This window comes from Mandrillus leucophaeus, unplaced genomic scaffold (assembly GCF_000951045.1).
Source record: "Mandrillus leucophaeus isolate KB7577 unplaced genomic scaffold, Mleu.le_1.0 Scaffold290, whole genome shotgun sequence".
NCBI lineage: Eukaryota > Metazoa > Chordata > Mammalia > Primates > Cercopithecidae > Mandrillus > Mandrillus leucophaeus.
Window position 1 is genome coordinate 479,868 of NW_012103032.1, and position 15,217 is coordinate 495,084.

The window sequence follows — 15,217 nt, forward strand, 5'->3', positions numbered from 1 at the left end:
CCTCGGCCTCCCAAAGTGCTGGGATTATAGGCGTGAGCCACTGTGCCCAGTAGATGCTGTGGCTTTTGAAGAATCACTTAAGAGACCCCTAGGTCCTAACTTTTAATTCTTCAATGTTTTTTCTTTTTTGAGAGCAAAGGAGCCACATATACATTTGACCCTGATGTATGCTTTTAATTCTTTAGTCAATTAGTTCTCATCTCCAGAAGGAGACAGGAAGACAGACCGTCCCTATATGGATTGGATGTGTTTCAGCAAGGCTGGCTCTCAAACAAAAATGTTAAAACACATGGTGTTTTCTCATTGATTTCCATAACAGAATTGGGATGCACACTTCTGAGGAAAATCAGGTCTTCCACAGAACAAGGGCACACACAAAGCCACACACACGGCATTTTCCAAAAGATAAAATGGGATCTTGGGGCGCTGTGTCTTCTGGCCCATGGGAACCATCCAGGGGATGCCCTGTGTTCTATCTGTGGCATCTTAGTCCAACCTCCGGTAGAGCTGCTAGGGTCACTTTTCCAACCACGTCATCCCCCCGCTTAAAAACTTTTATTTATCTATGCATTACATTCTAAACACCCTACCTGAATATATGAGACCTGCATGATCTGCCCAACCTCTCAGCTCCATTTTCCAGCACATCATCCACACTAATCTCCCCAGTCCCTAGCACTGCTCTGTCCCTTCACACATGTTGTTTCCTCAGTACAGAAAACTATTCCTTTCTCTTCTGCCTGGAAAACTCCTATTTACACTTCAAAACCCAGCATAAAAGTCACTGCCTCTGGGAAGGCTTCCTTGACTCCTCCAGTTTCTAAAACCAAGGAGGAAAGTCTCCTATCTGTGGAGTGCCTAGAAGCAGGTGGGCCTGACCATCCAGGTACCTCTTCCCCAGCGGATGGATCCAGGGGGTTCAGAACAATCAGTGTGTTAGCAACCTCTGCATGTCCTGTTTCAGTTCCCCTGAAACTTGGAAGGCTGTGGCTCCCTGAAGCCCTCCAGGTTCATCACAGCTGTCCTGCCAGAATGGCCTCCCCAGTGCCACCACCTCCCCCACACCCCTGCCACTTCAGACTGGGCTCTGGAAGACAGCTCTGACAACCCACAGACTAGGTGCTGGGCCCAGGGAGAGCAGTGTGATCAAAGTAAGGCTTCGTGGCTGCTCTGCCCCAGAACACTCTGAGGAGGCCCCACTACCACCGCCACAGCACCCCTCTCAGTAGCCACCAGGCATTCATACTGCATCCCTCTGAGGCCAGGGGGACTGAGAGTGAGTCCCAGAAAGGAAAGGGGCAGCCAAGAGCACGAAGTGGCAGGCAGCAGGTGAGAGGCCATTGTGCACCCTCATTAAGAACATGACTGGGGCAGGCTGCCTGGGTTTGAATCTTGGTTCCACCACTTACCAACTGTGTGACACTGGACAGGTTAGTTAACCTCTCTGACCCTCACTGTCTTCCTCTGCCATACAAGATGATGATAATCTCTCTTCTCAGGGGTACTGGGAGGGCTGACCCAGGGGACTGCACATAAAAGCTCTTGGCATATTACCTGGCACCTTCATTCTCCTCCTCCTCATCCTCCTTATCACATTCAGAACCAGGATCCTCTGCCCACTGGAGCTTGACATCCAGGGTGCCCCTAGCAGCAGCAAGCCCCAGGAATTGGCAGGGGAGGCATCACCTAGGAATGTACCCAGCCACCCCGACAAACTGGAATCTGCCTATGAGGGAGTGCCAAGAAATACCACTCACAGGGTTCTATGGCTTCTCTGACCTGCCCTCTCATCCGAGCAGAGGGCAGGGGCCATCGGAGTCAAAATTCACTGTGATGAGGAGGAATGCCCCCTACTGTGGAGGCCCTTTGGTGTCAGGTTGAGGCTGCCACTTTGCCTACAATGTGCTCTGGACTCACCTCCCACCCTAGGCAGGAACCACGCAAGTGGTCCTCCAGCTTCTGCCTCAGAGGGTCTCAGAGGACCACTGAGAGTGGATTTCTTCCCATCAGGCCTTTGTCCCATAATTTGCCAATAGCAGGCAGTACCTGGTGATCCTTTAAACCCAAAGTAAGGATTTGGATGAATCTGGTAAGTTAAGTCCCCATGAAGTATTTGTGTGTGTGCAGACACACACACACCCCCACATGGGCCCTCTTACGTGGAACAGCGACACCAAAGTGCTGTGGGTTCTCGGCCACCACCTTTTGCTTCAGCTCGTGCAGTCGGGCTCCCAGAGACCCTGGGAAACAAGAGGAAGGCTGACCAGGGTCCCTGCTGAGCTCCCTCCCCACCTGCTCCAGGGAGGAAACCAGATCACTTCCTGGAAACCCAGGATGGCACCTACCGATCAGAACCACCAGGCGGGGCCGCTCTCCGGGCTGGTGTTGGTACCTGGCCACCTCCTCGTAAGTCAGCAGCTCTGGAGACTCAGCTCCGGAGGACATCTTCCCTTCCTGGGAGCCACCCAGTCTCTCCCTACAGCCCAGCCGGAAACTCCTCCGAAGACCAGCTTGGAAGGAGGGGCAGAGGGACACCATGGCATTTGTCTCAGAATCTCCCAGAAGAGACTTTTTCCACCTGGCCAGACCTGGAGATGGGACTGAGTCCCACTGACCTCTCCCAACCTCCTCCTGCTACTGAAAGAGGTTGTTCGGGAAACACAATGGTAAGATGAAAGGGTGACCCTGCATTCACAAACTAGGGCTCAAGGTCACTGTTTTACTTGACATGTGACTGACTTTGGACAAGTCCCTTCATCTCTCTGAGCCTCAATTTCCTTATCTGTGAAATTAGGACATGAATCTACAAATACCATGTGTGGTCCTAGATCGGATCCTGGACCAAGGGAAAATGCCATAAAGGACATGATGTGGACAACTGATAACATTTAAATAACAGCGTATAATAGATTTGGATGCATTTTAAATTCTCAGAATTTGATCATTGCCCTGAGGAAGTCCTTGACCTTGGGAAATACATGCTGAGAGATTTAGTGGGAAAGGGACATGATGTCTACAACTAAGTCTCATATGACTCAGGAAAAAAAATGCAGAGATGTGGGAAAGGAAATTGAGCAAACATGGCAAAGGAGTAACAACTGGTGAATCTGGCTGTGGAGTACATGGGAGTTCTTTATATAATTCTTACACCTTTCCAGTAAGTTTGAAATTACTTCAAAATAAAAGCTAAGGGGCTGGGTGCAGTGGCTCATGCCTGTATCCCAGCACTTTGGGAGGCCGAGGCAGGTAGATCACTTGATCCCAGGGCTTCACGACTAGCTGGGCAACATGGTGAAACCCTGTCTCTACAAAAATTAGCCAGGTGTAGTGGCATGCACCTGTAGTCCCAGCTACTAGGGAGGCTGAGATGGAAGGATCGCTTGAGCCTGGGAGGCTGAGGCTGCAGTGATTTGTCATCACACCACTGCACTCCAGTGTGGGTAACACAGCAAGACCATTTCTCAAAAAATAATTTAAAAAAAAGTTTAAAAACTTTTTGGAAAGAAGGACTGCTTGAAGCTAGGAGCTTGAAACCAGCTTGGGTAACACAGCGAGACCCCACCTCTACAAAAAAAAATATCTTTAATCAGCTAGGCATGGTGTCAGGTGCCTGCAGTCCCAGCTACTCAGGAGGCTGAGGTGGGAGGATTGTTTGAGTCTAGGATGTTGAGGCTGCTGCAAGCTGCAATGTCACTACTGTACTCCAGCGTGAGTGACAGAGCAAGGTCCTGTCTCTAAAAAATAACCAAAAAACAAAAAAAACTTTTTGCCTATCTCTAAGACGTTTGAAAAAACTGACGAAAGTAAAAGAAGTGAAAAGGGGCTCTGGAGAGCGGTAAACACCCCTCACTGTGTGGTGGTGGTGTTAACGTTGAATAAACTCCAATTGCGATGATGGTGATAATAGAATTGGTATTAATGTAGGGGTGTGTGTACCTTTCCCGCCAGGGCATGTGCCCCATGGCTGGGTAAAAGCTGGGTGGGGACTCAATGCCTGGGCAGGCTCAGCTCCTGCTCAGGCTGAGAGAACTGAGGAGAGACGGGGGTCCCACAGGCTCTGCTGCTCCAGAAGGACTCCTGGGGCTCACGTCACCCTGCTTTGACCTCTCCCAGCCTCTGGAGCCTGGGGTGGGGCAGGTTGTGCATGTGGGTGTCAGGGGGAGCTACTTACCCACATACTGCCCTTTGAGGTAGCCCTCACAGTCACAGGCCTCTGGGAAGCAAAAGAGGGAAGGAAGCCAGTGAGTCCCGCCAGACACATCTGGCCCAGGGGACCCAGCCCCTGGATGGCCGGGCAGGAAGAGCCCCCTGGGATGGTGTCTCATGGGGAGCTCAGGGGAAATCCCATGTCCTGGATACCCCAAGAAAGCAAGGTCTTCTGTTTTGCTCAGTTCTCCATGCTTAGGCCCCTAACAGCCTTTCCAGGCCCTGAGGGGGATTCTAGGCCAGCAGGCCTCCCCAGTTCCTGAGTGTGAGCAGCGTGAATAAGGAGGGATTCACTCCTGCCTGCCCTGCCCTCCCACCCCTTGTCTCCTACCCAGCCCCATCACAGCACAGCTGAGTCCTGGAAAGGCTGGGCCCCGCATGTCAGGAGGGCAGGGAAGGGCCCCAAGGCCTTGAACCCTGTCCCCACCAACTCTGCCTGCCTCAAGAAACAGCCCAGTCTGGCTGGCAGAGCAGGAAGAGGTGTGCAGACAGCGGGAGGGGCACAGCTACCCACATGGGGAAAGAACACGAGTCCCTCAGGCCCCAAACGTTCCATGGAAAAGGGGCCGCGCCTGTGCACAGCGGACAGATACTGGGCCTACCTTTGTCACAAGGCTGATCATCTGCGGTTTGCACAAAAGACAGATGGAACAGCATTAGTGGAGGGAAGCGGGGACCCTGCGGCTGAGGGCAGCCATGGCCCGGGTGCCTAAGGAGCCCGCCATCTGGCCTCTCTCCCTTTCCTCCAGTGAACCTGTGATCTGAGCTGTGGTACATTATTAAACCCCAAGACCTGCTCTAATTAGTCTTCTTGTGTGTGTCTCATTAGCAGCCCAGAGAAAGCCAGCTCGTCAGTGGCGCAGCAGCCTCAAGGCCACTGCACTCAGTGGCCCTTCTAACCTGACAGCAAGTCTGGAAAAGTGGCCATTGTCACGGGCCCAGGGAGCAGCTTACTCCAGGATCCTGTAGTGGGAATAGGACCCACTCTCTCTTTTCTGGGGTTGGAGTCTGGCCCTGGAAAACGCAGATGCCTGAGGGTGGAGCGGGGTGGAGCAGAGCCGCAGGCCATCTGTGTTCTGGTCACCTGGCACCTGCTCAGGCCACTCACTCGGTTACAAGTCTGCCCTCTAGTACCGGTGAGACCATGCCCTGGAAAAGCTTCCTCTCTACACGGGGCCCTACCCTGGGGCTCTGATCACAGGCCTTCAGAAAATGTGACCCCACCTCTGCTCACTTCACCTTGTGACCCTACATATTCCCAGCTTAGAAAAGATACCTGACTCTACTGACTTCATAGCGTTCCAAGAAGTAGGTGGACGTGTTTTCTAAAGTGTAAAGGGCTACACGGTGTAGAGTTGCCAGATAAAGTGCAGGACACCCACTTAAACTTGAATTTCAAATAAACAACAAGTAACTTCTCAGTGTAAGTATGTCCCAAATATTGCACAGGACATACTTCTACTATAATAAAAACTAAATAAAAACATACTTATGCTATAAACCAATCTGTCATCTATCTGAAATTCAAGCTTCAACTGGGCATCCTTTATTTGTATTTGCCCAGTCTGGCAGTCTGGCAGCCCTACCAGAGGCACCGGGTCACACACGGCCTTCTCCATTCCCTTCCAACACCACTGCTTCTTCCATTTTCAGGGTCAGAGAGCCCTTGGGAATCTAACGAAAGCTGTAGATCCTCACACGCACATGCATACGCGCGTGAACACACACACACGTCTGCACATCATTTTGGGAAAGTTGTTAATATATCCCCCAGCATCATCTATGGACTCCAAATATACAAGTTCCTCTCCAGTGACTCCAGCCACCTCCTACTTCCCACCCCCTCCTTCCTCTGGAGTCCATGAGCTCAGATAAGCCCCTGATGCCCCCTCCAGCCCACTGCCTGCTTCTTCCCAGCCTGAATCCTTCCTCATCCTAACCCCGGGCCCTCCCCGGAGTGCCATCCCTGACAATCTACTCACAGGGGGGCTTCTTGAGGCTCTGGGGGCTCGGCAGGGTGCCCGCGGCTCTCCGGTAGCTTAGTCGTCTGTAGGGACACAAGGGAATGGGTGGGCCCGTGAGCTGGGCCAGAGAATCATTTGAAAGGAACTTTCTGGAAAACTTGGGAAACCAAGGCCTGGATCCCACAGGTGGGCACACACTGGACACTCTGAGGGCCTCCTGCTTTGCACTAAGTTCCAACGAAGGGAACACTTTCACAGGGCTCACTGGTTCGTCAGGAGGAAGAAACTGAGTCTCTAAGTCCAGAAATAGCTCATCCAGCTCAAGATGGCCACACAGGGATCCAGCCCAGTGTACGATCCTCAGCTGGTCATTACTCCCCTATGGCCAATTTCCAAGGAGAGGCGGCCCCTTCTCTACTCTCCAGCCTCCCCATCTCTGAGGGAGCTGGGAAATAGCAGAATGACTCCCAAGAGAGGCTGAGGACAGAAGTGACCCTAATTTCACACCCTCCCCTCAGTGGAAGGCTCAGCCTGGGCAGACTGTCCAATGTGGCTGTCAGTGGAGAGGTGAGGCTCTCAGAGGTGTCCAGATTCCCACATTGAAATGCAGCCGAAGGGATGGGTGTGGCGGCTCACACCTGTAATCCCAGTACTTTGGGAAGCCGAGGTGGCAGGATCACTTGAGGTCAGGAGTTCAAGACCAGCCTGGCCAACATGGTGAAAAAATACAAAAAGTAGCTGGGCATGATGGTGCACGTCTGTAATCCCAGCTCCTCGGGAGGCTGAGGAAGGAGAATCACTTGAACCCGGGAGGCGGAGGTTGCAGTGACCTGAGATCGCGCCACTGCACTCCAGCCAAGGGGATAGAGTGAAACTATGTCCCCAAAAAAAAAAAAAAAAAAAAAAAAATTGCAGCTGAAGAGCCCTCCCCCACATCCTCTGGTAAGATGTTGCCAAGACCTGTGAACCCTAAAATGGAGATGGGTCTGGGGTTCCCGAGGGGACAGAGCTTCGTTCTCAGACTTTGGCACCTCAGAATCAGCTGGAACATTTGTTAGAATGTGGGGTTTCTGGGTGGGACCCACGGATTTGCATTTCTAACAAGTTCCCAGGTGATGCTGAAGCCCCCGGCCAGGGGGCCACACCTTGAGGGCCACTGAAATGGGTGAACCCTGAGGTTCTGTCCTTACCACAGTCCACACACCAAAAGATGTGAGGGCCACAACCCACAGAGGAAGTCACAACTGCCACCCTCTGACCCAAGACTGAACTTCTTGGAAGTCTAAAGAAATAATTTGAAATATGAGGAACAGTCTATGTGCAAGGTAAGTATACTGAAGCCTTTTAACAGTGAAGAATTGGGAACAACCTAATAAAAGTGCAGCCACAGGAAAGCAGTGAAATCACTTAGCTAGTTCCTCCGAGAAGCCTTCCCTGCATTCCTGGATGAGGACGCAGCCTCCTAATATGAACTCACAGAGCACCATGTCCTCCTCCCTTGCACCCATCACATTTACATAAACTGTTTGTTTGAAGAGTGTCTGACTTTTCCACCGAACTATAAGCTCCTCCAGGGCAGAAACCCCAGGTTCACAGCAGCCTGCAAGATGCTCAGCACAAGGCCAGCTCAATTCATCCTAAGCACCTGCCGCCTAGGAATGAATGGCACAGCTCCTGATGAGTTAGTATATAGCCACTAAAATCACACCACAAAAACGATGCTATAATATGGAAAATACTCATGCCAAAAATGTTAAAAAGAAAAAAAAAAAAGGCAAGACCCCAAATTCTGTATGCAACACTCACATAAAAAGCATAGTAAGGAAATAAACTGCTGTTTAGATAGGGGTGAGACGTGGGGAATTTTCTTTCATAGTCTTCCTCTTCTGTATTTTTTTTTTTTTTTGAGTCAGGGTCTCACCCTGTTACTCAGGCTGGAGTGCAGTGGTGTGGTAACAGCTCACTGCAGCCTTGACTTTCTTGGGCTCAAGCAATGCTCCTACCCCAGCCTCCCAAGGAGCTGAGACTACAGGTGTGTGCCACCATGCCCAGTTAAGTTTTTATTTTTTGTTTAGAGAGAGACAAGGTCTTACCATGTTGCCTAGGCTGGTCTCGAACTCCTGGGCCCAAGGGAACCTTCTGCCTCGGCTTCCCAAATTGCTGGGATTACAGGCGTGAGCCACCACCATGCCCAGCCTCTCTTCTGTATTTTTATATTTTATTTCTCAGCATTCTCTAAGCATGCATTATAAAATATACATTAACTTAGGCTGGGCCCAGGGGTTCATGCCTGTAATTCCAGCACTTTGGCAGGTCAAGGCAGGTGGATCACTTGAGGCCAGGAGTTTGAGACCAGCCTGGCCAACATGGCAAAACCGTCTCTATTAAAAATACAAAATTAGCCAGGCATGGTGGTGCACGCCTGTAATCTCAGCTACTCAGGAGACTGAGGCAGGAGAATCGCTTGAACCCGGCAGGTGGAGGTTGCAGTGAGCTAAGATTCACCACTGCACTCCAGCCTGGGTGACAGAGTGAGACTCTGTCTCAAAAAAAAAAAAAAAAGTGTGTGTGTGTATATATATTTGTGTATATACATGTATTTTGTGTGTGTGTGTGTGTATATATAGATACACACACACACAATAGATTCCTTTAAATCTCAAATAGCCATTACCACTAGTTATGGGAAAAGACCAAACACAAGCGCAACTGGTACTTACCTTGGGGAAACAACGCTCAGCAGGCCCCTCTGGCTGTGAGGACACAGAGACTTGGGGGCCTGTCATGTACCTGCACCTCTGCCACTTTGGAACCAGCCCTTCACGACACACCCCAGACCCACCTCTCCTGGAACCGCTTGGAGGGGATGAGGCCGGCTCGAAGGTTGGTGTCCCCGACTCGCTTGGCCTGCCACCACGTGGGGTCGTCCTGGCTCACCACTTCCAGGACCTGCCTGCGCTGGAAGGGCAGGCCCGCCTCCTGACAAGGGATGGCCCGGTCCTCGCGAGGGTTGTAGTGGAAGAGGGCGCGCATGAACACCTGCACAAGGAGGGCTCTGGTGAGGCGGCCCTTCCCCACGTGAGCACCGACAGGTCATTGCCACATCAAAGGCCACATGATAACGACCACCCACACTTAGGAGGGCCAAGCGGCCTTTCGAATAGAAAGCTACTTGGAAACACTGCACATACGTTCTTAACTGTTCTTCAACCATTTGGGATACTAGAGTCAGGAATTCCATCAAGAATCAGAAAATTAATAGACTCCATGACTGAATATCTCTTTCTCACCTAAATGTTTCCTTATTTACTTGACCAGCTGTCCTCATAACAGCCTCTTAGCATACACACAGCAACAACTAATCCTGGGAACAAAAAGTAAAGGCAAGCACAATTTCTAACTCAAGTGTTATTTTTGACACGCCAACTGAGCTGACGGAAGGCAGCAGCCATCTGTTATATAAGTAATCTAGATGTTTGGGTAAGAACACAAATATCAACAAAACTACTGTTACTGACTCCTCACCATCACTTTTCAGTGGGTAATTGACACCCACAGCTCTTACAGCTCAATCCTGCCTCATCTGCCATAGACTCGGCCAAGCCCCAATTCCCCCCTCTACTCTAGAGTCACCCTCTCTGGAGAAGATGGTGTGAGTACACAGCATTTTTCACACTTCCTTGTTCTCTTCTATAATTTGGTGGCATGGATTAATTTTATTTATTTCTATTTTCAGACCATTAGGGCCCAATCACTTCAGTGGCAAACAGAAAAAAAAAAAAAAAGGAATCAGGGGTCTTCCTCAGACAGATACAAACTGCATTCCTTTATATGCCAACCAGAAAAGATTCCATCGGACAACAGTAAGAACTTTCTGGCATATGTTGTGGGGACAGATACCCTTAACCAGCCACAGATATTACCAGGGTCCTAAGCACTCAGAAGAGTGTAATCTTAAGTGGCCAGCCCAAATCAAGCATCTGGATCAAGAAGAAATATTCAAGAAGGATGGGCTGGGGGACAGGCTACTCATTTTGTCCTTTAGGAAAACCAAGTTCTCTTCCTCAAAGAGGGTTCCTCAAGTCAGAACCCTCAAAGTTGCATATGGGGACCACATTCGCTTGCCCTAAAAAGAATCACTTTCCTCCAGGTAACAGGAAATATTATGCCCTGGGATTTAACCAAAGAGCACAAATAAGAAACAGTTACATAAAGATTATTTCTTCACTTGCTGCAAAAAACTGTCATTGAAGACATAGTCCATTACAAATCCACATTCTTCGAAGTATCGACTGACATTCCCTCTCTGCCAGATGCTGTAACATCTCTTCTTTCATGCTTTAAGTACTGACAGGCAGGTATGGAAATCAATCTTGAAAAACTGGCATGCTTCCTTCCATTCTCTGCTCAACAGTATGTAATTCATTATGCTATCCTTTTTGCCTTGGCTGCCAGGAAACTCAGATCCAAATGTACTGTGAAATCAAAGTGATGCCCTCCTCTCTATCTCATCAACCACCATCTCACAGTTCAGGTCTTAATAATGTCTCACCTGGGCTTTTACAAGAGCCTTCTACCAGGCCTCCCTGCCTCCAACCTCTACCTCTACCCACTCCACCCTCTCCCTGTGGCTGCCTCAGGGAGCTTTCTAAAACACAAATATAACTATACCACTCCCATCCTTAAAAAAAAAAAAAAAAAAAAAAAAAAAAAAAAACACACACACACACACAAAAACACCTTTAAGAGCTTATTAGAACCTATGGGACTATCTCTTGGGCTGTGGGATGCCTTCCCATATGCCCCAGGGCTGGACCATTCAGTGCAGCCTGTTGACTTCCAGCTGCCAGCACCTGCATCTCTTTGCCTAAGGACTTACTTTCTCTGGCCACTGGAGCCTGCTCTTCTCTAATCCAGCAGGCAGAAGTTGCTAGGAATTAATCCCCCAGGTGCAGCCTGGCAGGAGTTGGTATACAGATCGCCCAGCTCCCAGGGCCCCTGGGTGGGATGACAGAGGCATGTGTTCCACAGGGGAGGAAGTAGTTCCCCAAGTTCCCAGCAGGACTAAACTCCAGCTGCCCATAGTGGCAACCTGCTTGGTAACACACCCTTGGTCAGATCAGCTGTCTTCCCTTTCCCAGTCCTGTACTGGTGTTTCCTGGGGTCACTTCCCAAATAAACCATTTGCATTAAAATCCTTGTCTCAGGGGCAGCTTCTAAGAGGCCCCAAACTAAGCAAGGATTATGCCAAAACCCTTAACAAGGCATTGAGGCCATTCAGAACATAGGCTTAACCCACCTCCCCAGCAAAACCCACCACCATCCTCCCCGCAAAGCCCCACCACATCGCCCTTAACGTGCTCCTCTCCAGAATGCCAGGGAGCCTCTGTATGGGCAGACCCCGCCAAGGTCCCATTCTTCTTTACCTTCTTCAGGCCTCAGTTCCAACACCCCCACTCTGACACCCTCAAGGGTGACTGTAACTCTTTGTACAGAATCTTGACAAAGCACTTATTACATAGCAAGGAAAGATTTGCTGCCCTTCTGCACCAGGAACCCTTGAAGCTACCAAGAGTCCCTGTCTCCAGCATCTGGCAGAGTGCCTGGCACAGAGGAGGTGACCAAATAAGGCAGGCTCAGCAACAATTAAACAAATGGCAGTTACTTAATTGGTTCAGAATTCAGCACACTTGGTACCTTCTCCTCCTCTTCATGGCCCTGAGTTTCTATTTCAATTAAAATAACCTCGTCTTTTATTATTAGTAAGCCACGTCAAATCCTGTTTAGAAAGAGGCAGGGTACAAACAAATGAATCACTTTGTGACGGAATTCAAGTTCTTCAATGGGCACAGATTACTAGGACCAGATCTATGATCTGTTCCCGAATGACTGTTTCAAGAGGCTGGACTGGATCCAGCCCCCAGCCAGCGAGCTGCATCTCTCAAGCTGAGAGAGGGCACCGCAGGCCCACCTCCCCATACCTTGCTCTCCTTTAAGCGATCTTCCTCCTGGGTGGCTGGGATGATTTTTAGGGTGATGGACCCCTGGGACTGGGCCTGAAACGAGACAGAACAGAAGCTTCTCACCTACCAGGTCTAACCCTCCAAGAGCTCAACTTCTACTTCTCAGGCCTAAAAACTGATGTTCAGAAAGTCAGACTTGCAGCCTCCCAAGGCCCACCCTTCTAGGATGGTGCCCTGGTTGAATGAACTAAAGCAAAACTCAGTAACCAAGTAATTGTACCTTTTTGTATTTTTTTATATTTTTATTATTTTAAAGTCAGTTCAAATTTAGCAGTGGAGGGTTGGTAACTGTATTTTCAAAAGACAAAGGGATGGAAGACTTTCCATGAGAACCCAACGTGTTGAATTCCAATCCTCCATCCCTGCTGACCACTAGGGCCCCAGAGGGCTCCCTTCCTTGCTTTCCTCTTGGGTCATCTGAACAACCCATTTCAGCTTCCTTTGCCTCTCTCCTGACTGATTTGGGGCTGGTCTCTGATTAATATTTCCCTCTTTGCTTCCATCTCCCCAATCTCAGGTCATGCCCAGCTTTCCAGGAGCTCCCTTCACCCTCATCTACAGAGACCCTGCAGCCCAATGCCAGGGGCCCAACAAGGAAGAACGCTGTCGGACCAGGGCAGCAGGGCCCAACAGACCACCTCCTGGCCTCTCCACTACCCAGACAGCCCACATCCTTGCTCTGCAGCACACGGAAGGTGGCACCCAAAGCCACAAAAAAGCAAGCTTGGGCAAAAGGACTGAAGGGCCTGCCTGCAATCTGCATCCTCTACAGAGGGGGCTTTATTTTGTTGGGTTTCTGTTTTGTTTTGTTTTTTGAGATAGAGTTTTGCTCTCATTGCCCAGATTGGAGTGCACTGGCATGATCTCGACTGCCTGCAACCTCTGCCTCCCAGGTTCAAGCTATTCTCCTGCCTCAGCCTCCCAAGCACCTGGGATTACAGGGGCCCACAACCATGCCCAGCTAATTTTTTGTATTTTTAGTAGAGATGGGGTTTCACCATGTTGCCCAGGCTGGTCTCGAACTCCTGACCTCAGGTGATCCACCTGCCTCAGCCTCCCAAAGTGCTGGGATTACAGGTGTGAGCCACTGTGCCCAGCCCAGAGAGGGCTTTAAACAGTGGGCCTCCTCTCTTCCGATCTTATCCTGTTTCTGCCCCCAAAACTATCAGAAGTTAGCAAAGAGTATCAGGTTGGGGGAGGAATCCTGAGGATAAAGGGGACCAAGCTATGATTGGGGCTTTTCACAATTTCAGTTTTGACTTCAGCTCCCCAGAATGGACCACGGAGATTTTCAGCCAAGCATTTAATACCTTGAAATCCCCTTACACTTCTGAAGGGCTTTACCCTTTTCCAGATGTTGGCATCCCAATGATAACCACACATTGGTTGAGAAAGAATCCCTATCCCAACGTTAAAGGAAAGGAAATGGAAACTCAGATGATCTGATGGCTTGTCCAAGGTTGCACAGCTGGAAGCAGGCAGAGCCAGGATTCATACCCAAGACCCAGGACCCAGGAGGGACCTTGTGAAAGGGAGCCAGGGGAAGGAAGGAAGGCTGTGCTGAGAAGAGGGTCTAAGAGAGGCAGATGGAAGGGAAGTTCCCCTCCTCCTGCCGCCACCCCATACCCCAAGCACACCGTTAGGGGCACACCATAAGGCCACTTTGCCTGCCACCTCCTCAGGACAACAGCAAGGCTAAGCCAGAATCTGCCTTGGCTCCGGAAAGCGCCCCGCTCTGGGTGTCTGAAGACCCAGCACATCCCTAGCAGGCACGTAGCACGGACCAGAATCTGGCTGATCTCGTCGGGCCGCTTGTGCAGGACTGCAATCCCGTTCACTTCTCGGAGCTCGTCTCCAACGTGGACCAGGCCTAGGAGACACAGGGACTGACCATCAGCACAGGAGGAGAGCCTGAGCACCAATCACTCAGAGCTCCAAGCACCACAGGGGCCTGCCTGAGGAGCCCACTGCAGGGCCAACTCGAGGTTTAAAGTTGATGGGTGGGACTCGGGCGAACTAAGCCCCTGAGTGCTGGGCACTTCACTTGGCATGGAGGGCTCAAATCACCCAGTAAAATCTCCATTTTACAAATTGGCACCTGAGACCCAAGAAGATTAAGCAGCTTGCATAAGGCCACATTGCTAAGAAATAATGAAGCCAGTATTCAAACACAGTTATTCTGATGTAGAAAGCCTGTGTTCTTTTTGCTATAACCTCTGCTTCTTTAAAATTATCATTAACTCTTCACCTTCCTAGGTTTACAGATATACTCCTAGAATGGCGTCCTTAAGTCTTAACAAGGAAAGACAAAAGCGCCAGTGAAGACATCACTAAGACTGTAAACACAATATGAGCCTCTGCCTGAATGACAAATGTCTCGGCATATTAGGGCCCTATTTGCTACTCAAAGTGGACACTGGCCTGGCTGCATCAGCATCACCTGGAGGCAGGTTAAACGTGCAGAATCTTCAGCCTAGCTCAGACCTGCTGAATCAGTCTGCATTTTAACAAGATGCTCAGGGAATTCGTGTACTCGTTAATGTTTGCAAAGTGCTGGTCTAGGATTCTCTGCAACGGTGACCCCCAGACTTTGGGGGTAACATCCCCCAATATCAGGAGGTTTGTCTCCCAGCTTAGTAGCTCTTCCACACACCGGTGATTCTCAACCTTTCTACCCAAATGAATCTGGGGCACAAACACTCTCTTTGTAATAGTGGTTTGACAAGACCTGGGATGGTGGGGAAGGGTGTCATCCCTGTCCCAGTTAGTAATCCCCCAAGCCCATGCTATATTCTTAACTGTCACAGTCCTTGGACTAAACCAACGCATGAGCTTTTTCTCAATCACCCCAAAGTACTCCATGACTATTTTTATATATATCTACGTATATATAAAATATATATACATATCTACATATATATAAAATATATATGTATATATAATTTTTTCTTTTTTTTTTGAGACAGTCTCACTGCGTCACCCACGCTAGAGTGTAGTGGTGTAATCACAGCCCACTGCAACCTG

At 49.8% G+C, this 15,217-nt stretch overlaps 1 protein-coding gene across 1 annotated transcript in view; it reads right to left on the minus strand.

Moving 5' to 3' along the window:
- Nucleotides 1–15,217, minus strand: part of MPP3 (membrane protein, palmitoylated 3 (MAGUK p55 subfamily member 3)) — a 35,204-nt gene that overhangs the window by 10,768 nt on the left and 9,219 nt on the right. Inside the window, exons 8-14 of the mRNA XM_011985863.1 lie at nucleotides 12,152–12,226; nucleotides 9,013–9,209; nucleotides 6,189–6,253; nucleotides 4,809–4,829; nucleotides 4,172–4,213; nucleotides 2,346–2,510; nucleotides 2,160–2,240 (exon numbers count right to left, since the gene is read on the minus strand). Coding sequence (XP_011841253.1) covers nucleotides 2,160–2,240; nucleotides 2,346–2,510; nucleotides 4,172–4,213; nucleotides 4,809–4,829; nucleotides 6,189–6,253; nucleotides 9,013–9,209; nucleotides 12,152–12,226 — 646 coding nt within the window. The remainder of the gene's footprint in view (nucleotides 1–2,159; nucleotides 2,241–2,345; nucleotides 2,511–4,171; nucleotides 4,214–4,808; nucleotides 4,830–6,188; nucleotides 6,254–9,012; nucleotides 9,210–12,151; nucleotides 12,227–15,217) is intronic.